The 17,126-nt window shown below is 45.0% G+C and overlaps 1 protein-coding gene across 2 annotated transcripts; it reads right to left on the bottom strand.

Annotated features, from left to right (window-relative positions):
• Positions 1 to 2,047: 2,047 nt before the first annotated feature.
• On the bottom strand, positions 2,048 to 16,005 carry OPALIN (oligodendrocytic myelin paranodal and inner loop protein). 2 transcript variants are annotated; one of them, XM_079138002.1, is made up of 6 exons: positions 15,618 to 16,005; positions 11,877 to 11,912; positions 8,693 to 8,728; positions 7,575 to 7,700; positions 5,622 to 5,678; positions 2,048 to 4,109 (listed from the first exon to the last, which is right to left on the bottom strand). In XM_079138002.1, exons 1-6 carry the CDS (start codon positions 15,618 to 15,620, stop codon positions 3,939 to 3,941), a joined length of 429 nt encoding a protein of 142 aa, XP_078994128.1. In that variant the 5' UTR covers positions 15,621 to 16,005; the 3' UTR covers positions 2,048 to 3,938. The 2 variants fall into 2 exon arrangements, with proteins under 2 accessions (XP_078994128.1, XP_078994129.1); XM_079138003.1 differs by lacking the exon at positions 11,877 to 11,912.
• Between the last annotated feature and the right edge of the window lie 1,121 nt (positions 16,006 to 17,126).

Raw genomic sequence — 17,126 nt, 5'->3', positions numbered from 1 at the left:
CCTCATGATGGGTAATGTTTTCTTACCTCCATGAATACCTAATAATTTTCTACTGGGTTCTCAATGTTATAAATTACACCCTGTCATGAGCTGGATATTTTTGTTTTTCTGTAAATATCCTTGAGGTTTGTTCTCAGATGTGGTTAAGTTACTTGGAAACAATTTGATGTGTCCTCTTCTTGCTTTGTAAACTTTTTCACTCAGGACGAGAGCAGCCCTATCCTAGTTTAACCTCGGGTTAATATTCTTTCTCAGTACTGAGACAATACTTTTCTCCTTATTCTTTCTGATTCCTGATGAAGATCATGTTTTCTACTCTTGGTGTTTGGGAACAGGCACTGTTCCTGGTACTGCATGAGCCTGGGAACCTTGTTCTCCCTAATTCTTTAGAGTGGTTGTTTTTTCAGCCTTGGGTGGTTTGCTTACATGCATGTTCAGGTCAATACACAATAGAATCCTCAAGAAGGACCCTCTTTTGTTCTCTGAGTTCTGTTTCTATGTAACTCCTTCCTCTCCAGTACTCTGTCCTGAAAATTACATTTACCATCCCTCCATGAATTTCCATCTCATGAATGGCACATGCAAAGGTCACTTGGTAGGAAGATCATGATGTCTGCAAAGCAGAGAGAAGTCCCATGTGACAGGAAGGACCGTGGCACCCAATGAGCAGAGAGAAAGCCCTTGCTGCTGGAGGATCCCAGGCGTCTGAAGAGGAGGGAGAAAGGCCATATTGCTGGAGAGGACAAGTGTTTCTGTCCACCTGCAAGTCAGGAGCTGAAGAGGACCATAGAATTCAGAGGATTGTGCTGCAGGGGTGGTGAGCACAGGGAGACAAAATGGGTAGGAAGGGGCTTTATTTTGCCTGGTTTGTGAAAAACACAGTTAAAATATCTGAGCTGGGTGGACGTAATCTTAGAGACAAACCAATCCAAATATTAGGTGCTGCGTAAGAAATGGGTCCCAAACACACTGTAAGATCATTCTTAGCTTAACAGCAGGGCAGGGCTGGAGAACCACATCTTCAGACTTCAGGTCTCAGCCTTTTGAGTACAATACTGGGTCTACCCTCCATGACAGATCAAGTAGCTTCCATCAGTCACCCTGGTTGACACAATGCTTGTACCAGGAATGTCTCCGGGATAATCTTAATTTCAAACCCAAGATGCTCTTCTCTTATACTTTCATACAGCAAAAGGAAAGCCACACATATTTTTTAGGCTCATAAAAAATGACTTTACTTTTCACTTTGTTCCAAAATAAGTTTTTGTGCATACAGCAGAAACAAATGACAGAAACACTGAACCTTACTAGTTTAATAGAAACAATCTGAAGTGCGATTCTAAGCAATGGATTGTAAGTAGAATTAAAATAAATGATCCAAAATACAAGCCATGCCTTACTTAATAGGCTGCAAGGCTTTTTGACATGCACATTTCTATGCACCGTGGAGTTGGAAGATTAAAACTGCCATCTGCATCTTATGAGTACAGAACTGAGGCTCCAGAGATCAACAGTGTGCCCTAGGGCTGGTCATGAGTATCAAAGTCACAACCGACTTCTCAGTAAATCCAAGGTCCTTCCCAACATGTAAGAGAAGTAAAAGTACCAGCGTCCCTGACACATCTGCTTACAAATGGCCAAATCTGCTTGTCAAGGCGACTGAACCCATGGGATGGGGCAAAGTGGTTTCGAAAAGCAGGTGTTGGCATGTGACATTGGTTGATTGGCTTTAATAGAACCATTCTGTTGTTCAGGAAAGTAGGACACATTTCTAACCAATCAGAGGCCCTGTATGAGAAAGAAGTGTTTTCCAGGATACCAAGTGACTCGTGGAGCTGACAGATGTTCCCTGGGATGCTCGGGACCAGTGTTTCCCAGTAGGATGTCTGACATGCTCAAAGGCAATGACCCTGAATGGAGGTACCAGGCTGCCTAGAAGCCTCCTCGAGGAGAAGGTGAAAGCCCCACTGGAGCTGGCTGACACTGTCCCTGGCTTTTCCCTGGATGGCAGGTGTGCAGCTACTCAGCTCATCCCTCTGTGCTCATTCCCTGGGTCCTCTTGATCTCTCTTCCTGCAAGATTTTTTTTTTTTTTTTTAAGATAGTCCAAGGACATGGCCTTCTCTCCACTCTGATGGAATGGATTAGCACTCATTCCTAATGATCTCCCAGGGCAACTCCTGCCTCCCCTCCCCCTTCCTTACCCTACACACAGCCCGTAGCAGAACTGCCTTCCTCAGGCGCTCTCTGATCACAGACTCAAGTGGGGGTGATGATTGATGTCTCTTAGGTGAGTGGTGGACATCTGACATGCTAGGAAGTCACCTTGCCCAAAGTCACAGAGAACATGAAACTAGTGGTGAGGCCAAAAGAAGGGGATGGGAGAAAATGGGGAGGGGGATGCAGAGGATTTGAAAACTGGAAAGAGGAATTGCTTGAAAGCCAGAGGGTGGTCTATTCTAGAGCAATTCCCACAAAATAGGACAAACCAGTTGCTGTTTGTCCAGTTTGCTTAATGGGTCCAACACCATTCCAGGTGGTCTCTCCTCTTCCATTGGGCTTCCCTGGTGAGAGCCCTCTGCAAGCTAAAATGGCAGTGCTGTCTGTTCATGGGCTCAAGAATCTTGTGCCCTCCAAAGGATATTTTTTAATAAAAGCAATTGTATCTTTAGCAACCACCCCAAAGGCACCAAGTTCAAAGATATTTGAGGAACTGTCATCAGAGGTATCATAATGTCTTACTTCTAAAATTCATTAAAACACCTCATTGTAAAGAAAAAATCACTTTAACATGAAAAGCAAATTTCCCCCAACATCAACATCTTGAAGGCTAACCGTAATACTACAAATCCCTGTACTTGGAATTTGGAACTTGAAAGAACCTGGCCTTTTCCGGTTCGTAGGTACAGATAGCATCACATCTAGATTTGAAGTTTCACCAGCTACTAAGGACACCTAGAATTATATTTAGATGTCAACAATTTGGGTTGAAGTTTGTGTAAAAAGTCTGCCATAAACATTTTCTTTTTGATTTTATGATTATGGGTAACAAATGCTGGTGATCAGTTGTTTGACTTCGTCAGGCAGGCAATATAGGAAGAGGTAGGAAGGGGGTTAGGGAGAGAGAACTGATATTTTTAGTACCTACTAATTGGCAAACACTCTCCTTTATTTCTTATTTAATCTTTTCAATGACCACATAAAGCAAGTATTATCATTCCCTCTTTTGCAAAGCCCAAAACTGAGGCTTGGAGAAGTTAATCAACTTCATACAGCTGCTCAGGGGCAAGTTGGACTTTAGATTCCAGATTCTTTCTTCTGCTATTTGATATGATCCAACCAGATGTGGTCAGGGAATGTGTGGCTCCACGTGATTTCTACCCTGAGATATTCAGAAATAGGAACTGGCTTCCCCTCACACATGTCACATAATGTTTCATTTATATCCTAACTCGTACCAGGCTGATCTTGGCTAACACTTAGCCAACATAGAAGCCAGGTCTGATAACAGCTCCTTCTGCTTCTTCTTTTTTCTTTTCTTTCCTTTTTTTTTTTTTTTTTTTTTTTTAAGAAAAGGGATCTGAGAAAAAGATGAGAAGGCAGCAAGACACTCAGAAACCAGGCCCTTTTCCCAAGATCACAAAGTAAAGCAAGTTCCCACTGGGGTCATAATTGGGACGTACGGGGCTCTATCTGATGTATGGCAAATTTACCTGGTGCTCCACTGCTTATTAAACCACCACATCTGAGAGTTGGAATGAACCTTTTTGGAACCATCCCCTAAAGAGACAAATCAACCCCAAAGTGTTCCAAACCTATAAATAAAATTTGAATTGGTTAAGAAGCAGCTTGACACATCTCTTCTCCAAGCACAGATCCCTGGGTTTCAGCCCTGTTCTGCTCCGGTCCGCTCCTTGATGAAGCCATATCATTTGAGACTCAGTCTGGGAGTCTGGGAATAAGCCACCACAGTCCCCTCCTCCTCTCTCCTTCTTCAGGAGGACGGTAAGTGTCAGGCAGGGGTTCCTCGCCTCCCACTACGGTCTTCACATATATGTGAGCTTCCTGTGCTCCTACTGTATTCTCATCTGTGGGTGACCTCCTAGGATTCTTGAGAAAACAGAGATTAAAAAAAAAAAAAATACACTAGAGACTTCTGCTTCTGGCCAAGATGGAATAACAGCAACCATATACATTTACCCTCACACATGAAACAACCCAAAATCAGATAAAACATTTAAAACGATAGTGTTCAAGACACGGACATCAGATAAGGAAAGACAGTGACCCTTGAGGGACAGAGAACCTATAAGAGAGGGCTGCAATTGTTTGAGTTTACTGCTGTGGGAGGCTTTTAGGCGCTCAACTCTCTTTTGTTCATTGTTAGCATGTATCTCTTTTTCCATCCTTTAACTTTCAATCTGTCCCAGTCTGTATATTTAAAGTTGGGTTTTGTAAACATCATATAGTTGGATCTTGCTTTGCTAGCCAATCTGAATATCTCTGCCTTTTAACTGAGGGTATTTAGATAATTTACATTTAATGTGATTATTGGTATGGTTGGGTTTAAATCTATCATCTTGCTATTGGTTTTCTATTTGTTTTATATGTTCATTGTTTCTTATAAAATATTTTTCTGCTTTATTCCATATAGATTGTAGAACTTTAATTAGTTTCATGAAAAAAATCTACTAGGATTTACATTAAATTACATTTATTACCTAGATAACAAAGTAACCATAAATTTGAGGAGTTTGACATCTTGGTACTACTGAGTTTCCCTACCCAAGAACATGGTATATACCCTCCTTATTCAGGTATTAATGTCTTTTACTAAAGTTTTATTATTTTCCATGAAACATTACATATCTTTCTTACATTTATTCTTCAGCATTCTATATATTTTTATTACCACTGCAAAGTGATATTTCATAAAATTTACTTTTTTTAATTGTTGATGAGAAATGCACATTACTTTGCATATTGATTTTTGTATCCAGTGAACTTGTTCAAATATCTTGTCAATTATAATAATTTATGTTTAGATTATATGGTTTTTCAACGTAGACAATCATATAATCTGCAAATAATGTGAATTTTGTTTATTTCTTTTTAATCTTATGTTTTCTTTTTCTTTTTCTATCCTACTATATTTACTAGGACCTAAAATGAATAGAAGTGATGAGAATCTTTGATTTATATCTGATAATCCCAAAAAAAGAAAAGAATGCTTTCAACATTTTACTCTTAGGTATGATTTTTGTGTCACTTTTTTAAAAAGATGTTATTTCACAAATTAAAAAGTTCCTACTCTGGTTTTCTGAAAGTGTATATCAAAAGGGACTGTTGAATTTTTTTCAAACTCTTTTCCCAATAAGATGGTAACACAATTTCTCTCTTTGAATTTGTCAGTGAAATAGATTACATTAAGTTGATTTTCTAATGCTAAATTAACTTGAACTCTAATAAAAATGCATGGAGAACCCCTTTGTGCTTGAGCTTCATTTGGCTGCATTCCTTCCATTTGCTCACATTGTACTTCTGTGCAGGAGAGGCTTTAAAACCCTTATCTTGCTTACTTCTGTGTTAGTCACGTAGAGAGATTATAATAAAAATTCATACCTCAGCTATCTTTGGATTGTCGTAGATTTCTGTAATTTCACAAGGTCTCTCACTTTCCTAAATTGGTTAAAAAAAAAAAAAAAAAAGTGAAGAGTCACAGGTTTTGACCATAACCATAATTAGACTCAGTGATTCTTAAACCTGAATCACCATATTAGAATCACCAGAAAACTTTAAAAACAAAACAAAAATACAAGCAAATGATACTGTTAAAAAAAAAAAAAAACTGAAGAAACATCATTATGAGTTACTATAAAAATAATCCAGAATTGAAAGATGGAGAGATAAAACAAGACTGGCCCTGAGTTGATACTTAGATTCACTGTACTGTTTTACTGCAGTATATGTTCAAAATTATAATAATCCCTCTTTGTCCAAGATTTTGCTTTCCATAGTTTTAGTTACCTATGATCAAACAGGGTCCAAAAATGTTAGTGGAAACTTCCTGAAACAAACAATCTAAATTTAAAATTTCTATTTTGAGTAGCATGATGAAATCTTGGGCCATCTAGCTTTATCCCAGCTGGAAAGTAATCATCCTTTCATCCAGTGTATCCATGCTGTATATGCTACCCACCCCATGCAGTTAAGAAACCACATTCGCAAAACATTTATTACAGTATTTTATCATAATTGTTCTATTTTATTATTAGTTATTGTTAATCTCTGTCTAATTTATAAAATAAACTTTCTCATAGGTATGTATGCATAATGTATATATGTATATACAGGGTTTAGTACTATCCACAGTATCAAGCATCCACTGTGGGGTCTTAGAATGTATCTAAGGGGACTATGAATAAGAGGGGGGACTACTATAATCATAATAAAAGTATCTATTTTTAAAAAGATCAATGACACAGCTCTATTGTCCAGAAATTTTGACTTAATTGGTTTTGGTTATTGGTGATTTTTTAGTGTACTGATTTTAAAGTGTACTGAAGGGTGAGAAACTATTGCTTCAATAAATAATACCACCATTGCCTACAGTACTTCTTAATGTGTTTGAAGTTTACAGCTTGTCAACACACCTTTACATGTGATATAAAGATGTTTTCACCACCCGAGATGTCATTTTATTCTTATGATTTTTCCTACTCCTTAAAATAGGATGGGTAGTTTTTTGTTATGTTTTTTCTGGCACTGAGTATTGAATCCAGGGTCTTGCACATGCTTGCCAAGTGCTCTACCACTGAGCTGCATCCCCAGTAGTTTTTATAACACCCGTTTTTGAATTGAACCAACAAAGGCATAGAGAATGTCACTTGTCCAGGATCATATAAATCATAAAGTGGCAGAGCCCGGATAAGGGAAAACCAAGGTTTTCCCTCTCCCTGCCAGTGCATACTTAGCATTGTGGAAACCACCAGGAATGTTCATAAACAGGGTGGAATTAGAAGCCAGAGTCTATGTGACCACACCTGGGAAATTTGATGATATCAGTCTGTGTGGCCTTTGAATTCTGAGCAGTCTGGTACTTGGGGGTGGGAGGTAGATGCACAAGATCTTGCAAACTTGCATGTGCAGAGTAGGAAACAGGAAGGTGTGTCCTGGGCACACCTTGGCACTGCTCTCCTCCGTCTTCCCTAATGTGGCCTCCGTCCTCCCCTTGTGAAGCTTGGGCCCTTTCTGCCCCTCAGCTTGGAAAACAGACCCTCTGTGCAGACACGTGTTTGCTGTGGAAGCAAACATCCCCTCCACGGCTCCTTCACGACACCCCAGTACCATCCTCGTGGCCAGTGACTTCCTCAAGCGACCTGAGGGTTGTGTGCAAAATCAGGTCGGCCTGAGCATGGTGTCAGGTCTGGAAGGGGAGTTGTGGCTCTGAAGCTCCACTACCTCGCCCTCAGGGAACAACACTGGCCCTGAATTCTCAGACTTTTAGCCCAAAAGCCAGTTCACTGAAATACTGATTCCTGCTGCAGGTCCATAACCTAAGAAGCTGGTCCTCACCTCAGCGGACTCATGGCTGCTTCTTCTTCTTCTCTGGTGAATCAAAGTAAGTAGCAAGGCCACCAGCAGAGCTGCAGCCACCAGGGATGGGATGCTTGCCGCTAACCCTAGAGAGGGCCCACAGTCCTGGCACAGAGAGAAAAACACAGTCAGGGAAACCCCGATTCTCCAAGATGACAGGAATAATTCAGCAGGTTAGAGATAAAACAGAAAGCCTGCATGAAGCCTAAGTGTCATATACAAAATCAGAAGATAATGAAATACTATTTTTTTAAGAAGTTTGTACCCTGCATGACAAGGGACTTGCTTTCATAGGACTTGATTTACTTAGTTTAAATCAGGTGGCAAGAGTCATAATCTAGAAGAGAATGGACAACCAATCTAAACAGGAGTTCCTGGGAACAGAGACACAGATGTCTCCACGTGGGAAAAACTGAGGAGCCAGTCACACAGAGCCATCAGATGCCACGTTCACCTCACAGTCTGGCCAAAAGCAAAAGCTTTTATTATGCTCTGCACCATTTTGATGTGACTTTTCAGATGTATTTATATTAAACGCATTAACCACTTTTCAAATGTCCATTTTATCTGAGTGGAAAGTCATGCTTGTAGCCACCTGACTTCACATTTGCAGACTTGTTTCTGGAAATACTGAAGACAATCAACAGGATCCTTATTAATGTGCCATTCCTATGTAAGCCTCGGTTCTCCTTTGCTTTTGGGGGGTGTGATTTTATTATAGAATAATAAAGAATAAAATCATAAATACGCAGGTTGATGGCTTTCCGATTATGAACATACTTGTATAACCAATACTCACACCAGAAACAATCCTGCCAGGGCCCCAGAAGCCCCCAAGACTCCCTTCATCTCCCCCAAATGTGAGCACTAAAATACTGAAATCTGTCACCATAGAGGAATTTTGTCTGTTTTTCCACATCACATAGATGTAAATGTAAGGTGTGTGGTCATTTGTGTCTGACTTCTTTTGTGAAATCTACCTGTGATTTTATAGGTTCTCCCTCACTCTTGGACTTAGTGGGTCCTAAGAATAACATTTGAGCCAGGGTCTGGGCTTGGTGACTGTTCAAGGCTTGATCATTTAAGAGCATACTTACTGCTTCTTTCCCACTTGTAACAACCGGAGAGGAAGTCTGTGTGAAACCAGAAAACATTGTCAGAAGACAGAGATCGATGGAATGCACCCTGAGCAGGACAGTCTGAAGGCGGTTAGGCTACAGTGCTAGAGTTCATCCCTCCTCTACGCTGTTAGCAACCACCACTACCCAGCAACCTCCCTTGACTGCTTCCCAGGTAAGAACTGGAGTGGAATTTGACTGCAAAGAGGAAGAATTCAGCAATTCAGATGACATCTTTATTATTCACACTGTGGCTCTGCCGTGGCACATTTTTTCATCTCAAGAAGTTTTCACCTGTCCCTGGTCCCCACGGCCTTCCCAACACTCTGGGCACGCTTTGGCCTACTTGTCCCCAGAGCTAGAGGGTATAAACACTGAACACGGGCAGAAGCGAGACTCTTTAGGGAGAACTGACCTGTTCTCCAACTGTAGTGACACAAATGACTGAGCCTGTGAGTGGCCCCTGCTCCTGGGGACAAGGCCATGTTGAATGTGTGTTTCTGGTTCATGGCCACTTCACGGGGGGTGCTGGATCTCACCTGTTTCCGAGCTATTTCAGACAGCAGTCTTGCCTTGATCAATAACCTCAGGGAACAAAGTTCTACCTGAGCAACAGGTGGTCCTGGGTGGGACTGAGAGCACAGGTCTGTTCTCAGCGGACCGGTCTTTCCTCCACTCACAGGCTCCAAGGTTTCTTTTCTTCAGGGACAGTGCCAGCTACCTCTCGGTTTGTGGGGGCGTCACATGGGTACCAGAAGTATGAGCTTGTGTATCCCTTTAACCTGCAAAGCTCTGCTCAGACCTGTTGTTTATTTAATCCTCTCAGCAGCCTCCATGGGTCCGTGGGAGTGCTGGGGGTTTCAACAGCTATGATCTCTGTCTTACCAAAAAGTGAAACACAGATATTATGGGACTTGCCAAAGGCGCCACAGAGAGCCATGGATCTGACCTGAACGTGGGTGTCTGAATTCCGACTCAGGCCTCTTTCCCAGGGAGTTCCTTTAGAGGAGGAATCTGATAACCAGGCATGGATGCTTGGTACCTCAACGACCCTACTTCTGTCTGCACAGACTCTTCCCACTCCCACTAACCCTGCATCTGCCTGAGGCATCTAGAATGGTAGGAAAAGTCAGCCATCATTTCAGGTAAGGCATATATCTTCAGATTACAGAAATTTCCTTGGGACAGCTCTGGCAATAAAAGGGGGTGGGGCAGGTTTAACTTAGGATGCAGAGGCACCTTGTGAAGCCCCAGGGCAGGTGGGAAGCTGGCTTTTTCAGGGACTGGAGGTAAGAAAAGGGAACCTGTCAGATGAAACCACAGCTCTCTCCCTCTCCTAGTAGCATGGCCTCTGGTCTGTGCCCTTCTTTGCCTGTTTGCTTTCTCTGTCTCTCTTGGGTGGAATTTTCTGCTCTGGTGCACACCTGCTCATTGCTAGGCTGTCAAACACTTTTCCCAGATTGACTCGTTTATTCTTCACAACAACCAGTGAGACAAGATTATAATGATCCCGTTGTAGAGAAAAGTGAGGCACAGAGAAGTGAAGCAACTTGTGTGAAGTCACACAGCCCTAGGTGGTAGACTCAGGTAGTCTGGTTCTGGGACCCATGCTATTACCTACTGTGCCTACCCTGCCTCCAAGGTCAAATGCAGCACTCTAACCCAGTTTTTCACACTTGAGAGCTCAGAACGGTCCATCAGGGCCTGGCTTGCCTATGCAGCCCTGTTCCAAACTCCCTGTGGAGAAGTTCTGACCCAGGTAACCACCTTCCCCGCTTTCCTGTGCACTGGCATTGCCAGCACCAAAAGAGAAGGCTTATCAGTAGAAACATCACCGCCAAGTCGGATGGCTGATGCCCTGGCTTTCCAGAGACTGCCCAGGAGGCAGGTTACTCAGTGCTAAAGCAGAGGTCTTACCCAGGTTCAAAGTGGGGATGGGACAGTTTTCAGACCAACGAGCTCTTCACCAAGAAGGATCTCCAGAAGGGGATGGCTGTCATCCTAAGGGCCTTCGTCCTCCCTCCCTCACCCCTACTGGCCCAAGCAATGGCTCCTCTGCAATAGCTCAATGATGGGCCACGCAGGAGAAGGCAAACCTGGGGTCTCTCTAGACCTGCTGGGTCCCAGCAGCCTGAGGGAAAGTTGCAGCAGTGACCAAGGAAAAAGATTTTGACAGGGAAGAGGAGGGATGGAGAAACCTGTCCACGGACACAGGCAGAGGCCGAAGCACTGAGGCAGAGCAGGTCAAGGCTCAGCAGGCAAGGACCCCCACCTGGCAGGGCAGTCAGCCAGAAGGCTGGTGGGCACCAGAGTGCAGCAGGAAGTTACCAGGGTCTAACCGTCTGCTACTCTCTGGAGCTTTGCCCCCATGTTACAGAGAATATGAGCCCAAGCTTAGCAGTCCTCTGAATAACCACGTAGCTCATCAGAAAATCAGCACAGTCAACCCACAAAACACTGCGCCAGGAAGATGCCATACTCAATCATGGCACAGTACTGATTGGAAATCACCCCAGCTGCTAGCATCACCCCTGCACAGCGTGAGGACCGAAGCCAGCAGATCCACTGTGGATTGAAACTGTTCACCCTGCACAACCCAAAAGTTTCCATTTTAACTGACAACTAAGTCACATAATCAAGAGCCTGAACGTGTTCATCACTGACCCAATCGTTCCTCTTCCAGAATGTATACTGAGGAAATAATCCTAAGCGCAGACAAGGATCGTCTACAATGACACTAATCACAAAGTCACTCCCAATTATAATTGATCAAATAAGGAAATACTTCACTTGAAGAAATAACACATGACTACCCTCCATTAGGGTTGTGAAGACTGATAGAAAACATCTAAAGGTATGAAATTATATGGAGAGTAAGAACACACTAGTACACGAGAGCGAACGTCAAGATTTATGTGAAGTCCATAAAGAGTGGGAAAGGGTTAATGCTGTGATTTCTGTCGACTGAAATTGAAAGGTCCGGGGGTGTCGGTGTGTTATAATTTTCATATTGAAAACGAGGTTCTCGGCACCCCTCAGCTGTTCACCGTTGCCTTTGACAGGCTAACTCATCACTGCACTCGAGGCGGAGTTCTGGAGTTCCCTGTGTAAATTTGGCCTTGACCTTGGCTGCCTTCCTGGTGAACAGGGTGGCTGTACTTACTGCGTTAGCCGGCAGCGTGAAGTTGAGTGAAAAGCTCTGCAAGAGAGAAGGAAACATTAAACTTGGCAGGAACGGCCAGCAAGCTCCTGAGTCCTTAAACTCCCCACTGCTGGTGATTCCACAAGAAAGTATGGATCCCACACATCAATCAGCCCGGGAGCCCCAGAGGCTGCAGGGGAGCAGGGGAGCCGAGGTCATCAGAAGCCCCTCCTCAGATTGTCAGTCTTCCCCACACACACACTCCTACAGGTCACCAACCAGATTAGGGGTCCAGCCAGTGAGGGTCTGGCCCAGGAGCCCTGACCCACGTGGGCAGTAGAAACATCACCCGAAATTCAGCGAGGTGCCGGAAATTCTTTTTTTCCCCCTAGAATTCCTTTCAGGGAAAGAACTGTAGGAATTTAGAAGTACTTTGTGTTTTCTGTGTGGAGCAGAAGATGAGCCCCTCAGAGGCACGTTCTAACGCCTGATCCTAAACCACTGTCCCCGGAGAGTTGGCTGGGAGAGATCAGCTTTTCATTTTCACCAAGCCAAGGCAGAGGTTCTGGGCGGTGGAGCTGGACTGGTCAGGGTGGCAGAGGAGAAGCCCTCCCACCTCCACCTTCCCCTCGCCCAGCCCCCAGTCTCACCCATCCCATGTGGAATCGATGTTTAAAGATTGCAAGGTCAGCGGGGCACCAAATAGCCTGCCCGGGTGCCCACTCCTCAGGGCCAGGCTCTGCCCAGGCTGCCATGGCTCCTCTCTCCTCCCTCACCCTTCAGTTTGGGCTCACTGGCGTGTCTTCCAGGCTGTTCCCTTCCCCATCTGACAATGGGTGGACCCTGCTCCCACTGGGCAGATGACACGTTCTGGCCCAGGTGCCCCTGGGCTGCAGTGGCCTTGTCTCCACTTTCTGGAACTTCAGCCCTGAGTCTAGCCATCCTGGTTAATGCCCCCACGGCTGGACCCTCCCTCAGTCCCAGCCTCCCTGTCCACCGGGGGCTCAGCCTGCACTCAGGTTCTTGATCTTCCTGTAGTCCCCCCAGAATAGGTTCTATCATTCTAAGGACAGTATGTTTGCTAAGTTTTAATATTACACATTATCCAAAATGGGAATATTGTGAAATATTAAAGAATCCCAAAGGATCCTAACATTTTGGACCTGAAGTGCCTCAAAGGTCATTTTACACTTCCAAATCTCATTTGTACAGAAAAGACTGAGACCTAGGGACTCATCAGAAATTATCTCGTGGACAAACAGGAGCAGTTAGAGCCTCACTCTGAAAACAGGCCAGTAGCTTGGTCCACGTGACCCTGATCTGAACTGAGAAATGGTTGTAGCAGATAGTCCCCACATGAGCAAAACCAAGGGGACACCCATTTTGGCTAACAGGTGGGTCAGAATTCAGGTGAATTACTGAAGGCGAAATCTTCCATGAACCGAGAGTGCTTTGAGCAGCCACAACATAGACTCCCCCTTGCTCAGCCTTCAATTAGGATGGCCTCATCCAGGGCTGGGGTTGTGGCTCAGTGGTGGGCACTTGCCTAGCAGGTGTGAGGCACTGGGTTCCATCCTCAGCACCACATAAAAATAAATTTAAAAAAATAAAGATATTGTGTCCATCTGCAACTAAAACATAGTTTACAAAAAGAAAAAGAAAAAGATGGCCTCATCCAGCTCGAAAGCTTCAGTGGCGACTCTGCTCACTGCTCTGTCTCTTAGCGACAGGGCACCTTCCAGCTACGGAGAAGGACACCAAGGCTAGAGGATGGCAACGCGTTGCCCGAGTCCACACAACTCATCAGCTGCAACCAGAACCTGGGTCTCCTGGTGACCGCCTCTTTCCAGCACTCCACTCAGCTTCCAGATGACTCCTGTGTTTCTGCAGATGAACTGCAGGCACTATACGCCTCTTCTTCTGGGACACCATTAGGCAGGGGTCGGCTGAGCCTCAGGTCAGGGGACTCTGGCTCAAGGGATCTAACCACTGTCCTTCATGCTATCACCAAACGGGCTGCGAGGCGTTGAAGCCAGCTGCCCAGGGGTTATCTCATCAGCGAGTGCTGGGCTCTGATGTCAGCGGGCCCCGGACAAAGCTTCCTTTGTGGGGAGGACAGAAGAGGCGAGACAGCAACAAGCAGGCTTTTGCATGTGTTGTTTATCAACGTTTGGATGACGATGATTTTGGCCAATTTTAGAAAGACATTTTGTAGAAACAGTACAGTGCTCTCATGGTGAGAAAAACATGATGCCGTGCCCTTTAGAGATGCAGCTGGGTGAGATGAGGCAACCCTGGTCTCGGAACCACCTGATCTGGGTTCAAATCCTGTCTCTGCCGTCTAATGGCTGTCCGATCTTGGCTATATTGCTCAAACTCTCAGGTCTCCATCTCCTCACAGCAAACTCCTTCCCCCAGGCTCAGTTTTTCCATTCTTAAAATGGGATACTATTAACTGGCCCTGCCCACTTCGCAGTGTAAACATAAGGGATATAATGTCTGTGGCAGCTCCTTCCAGTCTGTAAAATACTCCAGTGCATGAGGAATCATGTGGTGCCATGTTCTTCAAGACCTGGCCAGCAGAGTTAGGGTGGAGAAGCCCCTGGGGAAGTTCTTACTGCATGGAACTGTAAGCCTGAAGTAGCAAAACTCAAGGGGCCAGCAACTGATCTGCTTCTTGCCTAGGGCTCGTCTGAGCAGTGTATTCTAGCAACAGGGTGATTCCAGAGGAGGATATTGTCCTTCACTAGGAGTTTGCTGCTTGTGAGGGGAAGAGAGACAGATGGGGCAATGACTCAGTTATTGAGGGTGTGCTGGGTCAGACACTGCTCTCATAACCTCCCCATGAGGGAGCACTGTTATCCCTGCCCCACAGGTGAGGAAATCCAGACAAGATAGGTTTCTGGAGGTCGTCAGCTGGTAAGCAGTAGAGATCTGGTTAGACCACAGGTCTTCCTAATTTAATGTCTAAATTTAACTTCTTTGAATAACGCCCCCTTCTTGTTTTTAGATTCTACACAAGTGACACCATGTGATATTTTTCTTTTTGTGTCTGGCTTATTTCCTTTAGCATAATGTTCAGGGCCAACCTGGTTGTAGCCAACAGTAGGATCTCCTCCCTTTTAGATAGATGGAAAGTCCAGTGTAAGGAAGTAACAGCTGACCCAAGGAACTCCTCCTTTTTAAAGGCTAAATAATATTCCATTCTACATGCGCACGTGTGCGCGTACAGACACACACACACACCACAGTTTCTTCATTCATCTGTTAACAGACACCAGGTTGTTTCTGTAATCCTTTAATAAATCAGAAGCCTCTTCTGTTTTCTTTCCTAACTTAGCAAACTTCACTTAAATCAAAACCAAATACATAAGTCAATAAGAAAGGTGGGAAGCTTCTGATGCAACTTATGAACATGCATGTTGCTGATAACGTAGCAGAAGGTGGACGGAACAAACAAGAAAGGTAAATCACTGATGAGATCCCCGGATTCCCCAGGAAGCAAACAGAGCTGAGACATCTACTCCACATCCTTGTTCAACAACAAAAATATCAAAATAAAAGATGAGATCAGCTATTGTTAGATAAGAATGTAGGAGAATAATTAGTATTTCACATACAGGAAAATAATTAAAACCCATGTTCCTTCATTGTGCCAAGTGTACAGTTATACTTAATTGAATTAGGAGACCAGAGCTTTAAGGCCTGGGAATTAGTTTTTATAGAAAGGAAGGTTAGGCTAAGATGCTAGCACTCACTCACCATTGCCGACAGTCTCTCAAGAACCTTCTCCAAACCCTGCCGTAGGCAAGCTCCCTTCTCACTGGGGTTACTGGCTCGGGTCTCCCATTTGTAGGAACATCCAGCTGGGAGAGCTGGGGAGGCAGGGCGAGGTGGCTCCAAGAGAGCTTTGGCCAAGCCATTTATGGGCAGGGGAGTAGCCAAGCCCTCAGCCCGTCCCTCAGGAAAGATGGGCTCCTGTTCCCTGGCCACTGTCAATGGCCTGGGCCCTCCATCCTCTTTGCCTTTATTTTCTGTCCTTCTTACTATCCAGGCAAGCTTCTTCGATCGCAGCAAAGATACCACAGCTGGCCTGAGAGCTTGGTGGCTCCTGCAGCTGCCAGCTCTTTAGAAACAATGGGTCACAAGGGCTGAGAGGGGCCGCTCTGTCCCCAGCTGACAGGCATCTGCATTGACCGTGTTCCTGGCCATGACAGAGTCCCCGCATACCAGCCTCTGCTGAGGATGTGTCAGGGCGGGTGTCAGAGCCACTCAGGCAGGGCTGTAGCTGCTAGTGAAGGGCACACTCAGCGGTCAGCGAGTTGGGCACCTCCACTACCTGTGCTCACGTTTCCTCTAGCTGAGGAAGCTGTGGACACAGGTGGTTTTCTGTAGCTTAGGATTTCTGCCATGGATTCTTAAGATGGTGAGTGAGTTGCCAACAAAACCATAGAACTGCAACCAACAGTCAACCAATTGACCACCATGTGAGGAGCAAAGAGGGGCCTAAAGAGAGAGCAAGTGAAGTGACCGGAGGTCATAGCTTTAGACAACTCCGGAGATGACATTCAAGGTGCACCTGGAAGAGGGTCACAAGGCACAGCAAAGGCCAAGCTCCACAGTCTCCACGTGCTCATGGAAGTGGAAGGAGGGCAGTGCATCTGGACCAACAGAAACCAGGAAGCCACCTAGAAAGAGGGTAAGGGCAGAGCGAGCGAGTCTGAGGTCTGTGACGTAGACAAGACAGGGCAGGGTGAAATTTTTTTTTTTTTTTTTTTTTTGGTGCTGGAGATTGAACCCAGGGCCTTGAGCATGCTAGGCAAGCACTCTACCAACTGAGCTATATCCCCAGCCCCTGAAATTTTTATTCTTAGAGCATTAGGAAGATTTTCAAAGGTTTTCCGTGAGAGCGTGATCCAACTGATACCAACAAGCTCACCCTGGCTTCTCCATGGAGCATGGATTGCAGGGGACAGGGGTGGACGCAGGGGACAGGGGTGGAAGCAGGAGACTGGTTGGAATGGGCTTGTGACCCATTTTGGAGGTGAAGGCAGTGAGACTTGATGATGTGAAAACATGAGGCAGAGATGGGAGGGAAGGTGAAGGAAGGGCAGAACGAAGCCAGCTCCTGGGCTGGGCTCGGCTAGTGGGGCTCCAGGCACTGTTGGCTTAGGGAAGTGCTACTGGGAAAACAGAGTTGGGGACCTACAGCTCTGTTTTAGCAGCTGTAACTCGAGATACAGGTGGTCTGGGACTGAAGATGGCCATTTG

This window comes from Sciurus vulgaris (genome assembly GCF_902686455.1).
Source record: "Sciurus vulgaris genome assembly, chromosome: 4".
NCBI lineage: Eukaryota > Metazoa > Chordata > Mammalia > Rodentia > Sciuridae > Sciurus > Sciurus vulgaris.
This window is presented reverse-complemented; position numbering and strand designations above follow the sequence as displayed.

What these genes read in the sequence shown, in the direction of transcription:
- OPALIN (XM_079138002.1), bottom strand. An exon ending in TCACGCTGCCGGCTAACGCA is followed by an intron (nt 8,729 to 11,876) that starts GTAAGTACAGCC and finishes GGTTTCACACAG; the next exon opens with ACTTCCTCTCCGGTTGTTAC. An exon ending in GCAGCCATGAGTCCGCTGAG is followed by an intron (nt 5,679 to 7,574) that starts GTGAGGACCAGC and finishes TAACCAATTTAG; the next exon opens with GAAAGTGAGAGACCTTGTGA.